Below are 6,128 nucleotides of genomic sequence, written 5' to 3' on the forward strand. Positions count from 1 at the left end.
CAAAGATTTGATTAAACACTAAGGTTAGTTATTACTTATTTATTTAGGGATTTCTTGATTGCTTCCTTATTATTTGTGTTTTTTTTTTCTTAGATTCTTGTGAATAATTAAGATTTTTATTTGGGGATTGCTTCTTCATTGAATTACTTATTAATATTGTATTTAATTTTTGTGATTAATTTTAAGAAATTGCTTCCATTCAGTTGTTTATTGATAGCACTTAATATTTTTCTATGGAATTGCTTCCTATTGAGATTTTTTGTTGTGAAATTCGTTAAGAATGAAATTTGTAATAGAATGTCAGTTGATTTTTATCATTGATCATTCTCATTGAAAATAAAATCATTCAAGTCTTTGACATTGATTTAGTAGTAAATGCCTTCAACTCGATTGTCGAGTTTAATCAAAGATGCCAATCTTAGTATGCAATAATTGTTAAAAAATGTCTTTATTTTGTAATTGGAGTTATTTATGTAATTTTCATATAAATTTTTTTCATATAAATTACTTTAGATTTTTGTCAAACATTAAACTTCTTATTGACTGTTTTATAGACATTGTCTTCGCCCCAAACACTGTTTTATAGATATTGTCATAGTCCCAAACACGAAATCATGTCTCCACCACTTTTATATGTGATATGTAAATTTTACTTAAAAAAAAAACAAAACTACTACTCTTTATCTATTTTTATTAAAATATTTATTATTTTCATTAATTCACCTCTATCATTTTTTATTATTTTGTTCAAGTCAATTTTTATTGTTTAAAATAATTTACGCTGAATAGTATAATAATTAGTGATAACCTTAATTACTATGATTAATTGTTATAGTTTTTGATATGTAAATAAAGAAATAATGTGTAAGTTAACAATATATATTTACTATAATAGATAAGATGTGACTTAATTATGCCAACCTTTTAATTATAATATTGTTTTTTGTAAAAATCAATAAAAATAATTAAGATAGAATATTTATCTTGTTTGTTAAATGAATAAATAAATATTTCTTTTACTTTTCTGTTTATCTATTAACTTATTTAAAAATTATATTATTTTTTAATTTTTCATAATAATTTCTCACGAGGCAATGATATTCATTACCTCACAGCAAAGTAGACCTTGATACAAATAAGGCCTCACCCTAATTTTTTAGGTTTCAGAGGGGTGCCGATATGTAGCCCTCAGGGTGTAAATAATTTGGACCTAATTACTCCAAATTTATTAAACTAATACCAAAAATTTCCAATAAATTAAAATTAATTCAGTGCTTGATAATTTTAACATTTTAAGATTTGAATAAACTTTATACCCTTGGTATTAACGCGAGTCTCTTGATCATTCCAAATATGGGTTCTTACAATTTTGATGATATGACTGTATATTATGGTAAATGCATATTTTTTTTTTTGCTATATATAGATATTGTATCGGATTCGGATACGCAATGATTCATCCATTGCCAACTTGACTACACTTTATTTCTGCAAATTTATGTTCTTTTCTTTTCTACCTTTTAACTTTTTATTTGTCAGGTTGGCGTGGATAATTCCGTGTTGAGCCACTCTTATATATATTTGGCGCTTTCTTTCCTTCCTTATACCGTTTCTAGTCCAAAAACGTCTCTCTCTGGGATTACCATAACAAGTCAGCAATTATTTCCTTCTTAGTTGTCAGCTCCTTTTCTTGCAATCTGTATCTGTCATCTGGTCTAGCTCGGAATCTTATTAAAGACCCCAACTTGGTCTTCTTTGTTCTTTTGTTCAAAGACAATTGCAGAAAGCAAAACCATGGTTCAGAGGAGTTCTTGCATACGCAATCTGGTTCAATCCCTGCGAGCTGCTTCTTTTTCATCTAAGGTTTTTCATATCTTTTAACGTTTTTGATTGTTAGTATTCTTTACTGGCACGCAGTTGATCATTATCATTAGTTGTTGCTGCTTTTGTTTGCATGAAAAGTTGTTTCTTTCATTTTAGTATCTGGTATCATCCTTCTCTGCTCATCGGTGAATTTAATGATCCTGATCGTCTTGTTTATTGGTTTAAGAAGCTCTTTTCGACAATAATTGGGTTTTTCTTTGTCTGTTCGCTTTTGTTTCTCATCATTGAAACTCTACACTTATCTAAGGATCATCCATTTAAGTTTCGTCATCTCAAGCCTTCAAGTTCAAGTCATATTTATAAGAGATTATTGGCTTAATCCGAGATGAGTGATGAGGAATCTGATATAACTGAAAAGTGCAATTCAACAAGATTTGTATTTTAGGCCTGCACCAATAGTACTATGTATAATTTCAATAGTTGAAACAGGGGAGTGATCAGAGGCATGACTACGGTTGAGTTTGGACTTTGGAGTTTGACAACTAAAAACAATTGAATGTTTTATCTCTTGAACGCCACTTGTTCTCACTCATTATCGAATCAGATAATGTTGGTATATTTCATCCTGAACTATAACAGTCAAAGACAATACTTTTGTATTCCATTTTTTCATTTGACCAAATAAAATTTCAGTGCAATTCTAAGATGTAAAACCCTGAATTTAGGCAGAGAAGTACTAATATGTTTTGATACATGCTTATAGCTTGCAGATTACCGTGGGTACACTTCTCAGGCTGCGTCTTCTCTGCGAGCAGCAAGTCAACCATCTGTTTACAGGTAATTGCATCAAACAGGGGAGCTGCCGTTTCCCCTGTATAATTGTGCTAAAACAGGGTTGCAGCCTGACTAGTTTGATCAAATGTGCATAATTTTCAAGATCGTGCTGCACAAAAGCGTTTTTGGTTTTAGATATGAGTGCGTGCATGTGTTTATTATTAACTCAAAAAAATTGGGTTTGGTTTGTAAAAGAGACACAAACAGAAAAACCATACACGTGGGGGAGTTGTCTTCGGGATCAAGTCTTTCTGACATTATCAAAGCTCTTGCAAATCTTGTCAACATGTTACATGTACATAAATATTAAATTTCTATAATTTCTTTTCATTATCCTTTGTCCGAATATAATGGGGCTCACCATGTTCAAGTTAGGTATAAAAGATTGTGAGGAAAACAAGGAGTTGAGAAACCCTACATTATCTGCTGGGATTCATTGATGATGATGATGATGAGGGTACTATGATTTAAGTTTCGTTGTTTCTCAAGCTTGAAATTATCCAATTAGGACACTTGCATGCTAGTTAATAAACCCAAATTGTAAATTTAAGGTTAAATGGTTGTTGTAAGATCTTGTTTTTGGGGGATGACAGGTTCTTTTTACGTAATAAAAAACAGAAAGGAGAAGAGTCGACGTGTTTTTGTCTTCTTCTAAAGTCATTAACTGATTGTCAAACGGGGTGAATATTTTAACTTTATCTTTTGTTTTTGGAATTGATGGCTTTAGTGACGATGAGTACGCTGATGTGGATTGGGATAGACTTGGTTTCGGTCTGACGCCAGCTGATTACATGTACGTTATGAGATGTTTTAAAGACGAGAATTTTAAAGGAGGACAGCTCAGTCGATATGGCAATATTGAATTAAGCCCTTCAGCAGGGGTCTTAAATTATGGACAGGCAAGCTCCACATCCCATTTTTCCTTTTTCGGTGTGATATGCAATTCAAATTGGAGAAATTGAAATCTTTGATCAGTAAGAAAAAACGTGGAGTTGACAATCAAAACTGAAGAAACAGTTGAAATATTTTGGTTGTTGCTGAGTTGGAGACAAGTGGAGCACTTACCTAACTTTAGAAATTATGAGTAAAATATATCGTTAAACAGGTAGCCATCTTTCATTTGGGATCCTTTGATAATGTTAAACACGCAAGGATTGACAAACCCAAATTTAAACTCTGACTAAAGATCCGGATAAAGATGATAAGAATATCTAATTTGCCCCATTATCTAATTCAGCTGAAACTCTATCCAGGGCATATATGAAGGTACGAAAGCTAACAGGACAGAAGATGGGCGCATTCTTCTGTTCCGTCCGGAGCAAAATGCCACTCGCATGAGGCGTGGCGCTGAACGAATGTGCATGCCATCTCCCTCCATTGAACAATTTGTTGATGCAGTGAAAGAAACTGTGTTAGCTAACAGGCGTTGGGTAATTAACAAGATTGTGCTTCTATCTTTCTAGTCTCCTGATAATTAGCCTTCAATTTCTTATGACCGCGCATAAATTGATTCATTGATTACGTACAGGTTCCTCCCCCAGGAAAAGGGTCATTGTATGTTAGGCCTCTGCTTTTGGGGAGTGGTCCTATATTAGGTTTGGCACCAGCTCCGGAATATACATTTCTTATTTATGCTTCCCCTGTCCGCAACTACTTCAAGGTACTGGCTTCTTTATACTTCTGTATTTTTTTTTTGTTTGACTTTAGCTTTGCATAAAAGGCTTATATATATTCTGATCATCCTGGATTCAGGAAGGTACTGCACCTTTGAACTTATATATTGATGAAGAATTTGTTCGGGCTTCTCCTGGTGGAGCAGGAGGCGTGAAGACAATCACAAACTACGCTCCAGTGAGTAAAACCTTCTCATTTGCACAGTTCAAAATGTCAACATTTATTAATGTTTTCTTATTACGAAATGACGGATACTATACCCCATACAAAATTTATGAAGCATTTACGCCTTTCTATTGTAACAGGTTCTGAAAGCAATAGCCAGAGCAAAAAACAGAGGATTTTCTGATGTCCTGTACCTTGATGCCGTGAATAGGAAATATCTGGAGGAGGTCTCCTCTTGTAATATTTTCATTGTGAAGGTATTGTTGGAATACAATTTCAGGCTAACAACTGCTAAGACTTTTAGCAAATTTTTAGTATGCCAACTTAAGGAACCCTAAGAACCCTTTACCATTTAATACTCCATCCAAGCAGCCGAGATCGTGGGCTCTGCCTAGTGCTGGGGTACAATGCACTTATTTCGTAAAAAGGAGAATCACTTAATTCAAATAATCAAAATTTTCAGGGAAAACTTATTTCAACCCCTGCTTCAAATGGAACTATTCTTGGAGGAGTAACTCGGAAAAGTATCATTGAGATCGCGAGGGATCACGGTTACCAGGTGACTACCTGATACTTCTAACCTCCAATCTACAAACTATGTCTTCAAATATTGCAATAAGACAGGGTGAGGATTTAATACAAGACAAATGTTCTAGGTCGAGGAGCGGGCAATTCCAGTCGATGAATTGGTTGATGCTGATGAAGTTTTTTGCACCGGAACAGCTGTTGGAGTTGCTCCAGTTGGTAGCATTACACATGAGAACAGAAGGTAACTGATAGAATTGAGCAAATCATGCCATGAAAAGAAGTGAAAGCAAGCTTACGACCACTCCCCTCACCACACCACCTCCCACCCCCCCCCCCCCCCCCCCCAAAAAAAAAAAAAAAAGAAAACTGAAAATCAATGTTAATCTCTATTTGACCTAACATGAACTCATGTAATCTATGCATATTTGCAGAATCGAATTCAAAACAGAGGGTAGGTTGGTCAGTCAAGAACTGTACTCGACTCTCGTGGGACTTCAAACTGGCCGCATTGAGGACAAAAAAGGATGGACGGTCGAGGTCCATTAAGCTCTTTAACGCTTACAATGTCGCGTATATAATTTCAGTTTAATTTGCTGTATTATATAGAAGCAGTCTGTAAATTCCTATCCCATTTCCCATCGCGGTGTATAGGAGCATAGGAATATGGTCTTCTTTCTACTCAATTAATAATTTATCCTACATTTAAACTAGCAAGTGGCTATGGATGCTATGGCCACTAAAGAAAACTGGTAATAGATGTTTCTTTTCCTTTTCATCTAATGGAAAGTTTGGTTTGGCTTCAACTATGTAATTTTGTTTATGAATAACATGGAAAATCTAATAGTAGGACTATATGAGGTTAAATGTGCCTTAAGAGGAAATCACCATACCTTGTAAAGAATAAAGAATCACTAACAAATTCAATCAAGGTTGTAGTAATAATCTAAGTAGAGGCTAAAACATGATTATATGTCTCTAACTCTATCCAGATTCTGCATTTGAAAGCAATATTTTCTAAACTCCTAATATTTTAGTCTTTAACTGTCAAGAACAACTGAACAAGTAATAATTCTGCTAGTTTAATTATTGGAAATACCCAGAAC

At 34.0% G+C, this 6,128-nt stretch overlaps 1 protein-coding gene across 1 annotated transcript; it reads left to right on the forward strand.

Moving 5' to 3' along the window:
- The first annotated feature begins 1,603 nt into the window (after positions 1-1,603).
- BCAT-2 (branched-chain amino acid transaminase 2) lies at positions 1,604-5,828 on the forward strand. Its single transcript, XM_007018345.3, has 10 exons — positions 1,604-1,863; positions 2,588-2,661; positions 3,386-3,557; positions 3,912-4,088; positions 4,187-4,318; positions 4,411-4,509; positions 4,638-4,754; positions 4,961-5,056; positions 5,154-5,266; positions 5,457-5,828. Exons 1-10 carry the CDS (start codon positions 1,795-1,797, stop codon positions 5,569-5,571), a joined length of 1,164 nt encoding a protein of 387 aa, XP_007018407.2. The 5' UTR covers positions 1,604-1,794; the 3' UTR covers positions 5,572-5,828.
- Positions 5,829-6,128: the final 300 nt, after the last annotated feature.

Source organism: Theobroma cacao, chromosome 8 (assembly GCF_053813885.1).
Source record: "Theobroma cacao isolate CCN51 chromosome 8, ASM5381388v1, whole genome shotgun sequence".
Lineage (NCBI taxonomy): Eukaryota > Viridiplantae > Streptophyta > Magnoliopsida > Malvales > Malvaceae > Theobroma > Theobroma cacao.

What these genes read in the sequence shown, in the direction of transcription:
- BCAT-2 (XM_007018345.3), top strand. Translation starts at nt 1,795, where the DNA reads ATGGTTCAGAGGAGTTCTTGCATACGCAATCTGGTTCAATCCCTGCGA. An exon ending in AGTCAACCATCTGTTTACAG is followed by an intron (nt 2,662 to 3,385) that starts GTAATTGCATCA and finishes TGATGGCTTTAG; the next exon opens with TGACGATGAGTACGCTGATG. An exon ending in CAATCACAAACTACGCTCCA is followed by an intron (nt 4,510 to 4,637) that starts GTGAGTAAAACC and finishes CTATTGTAACAG; the next exon opens with GTTCTGAAAGCAATAGCCAG.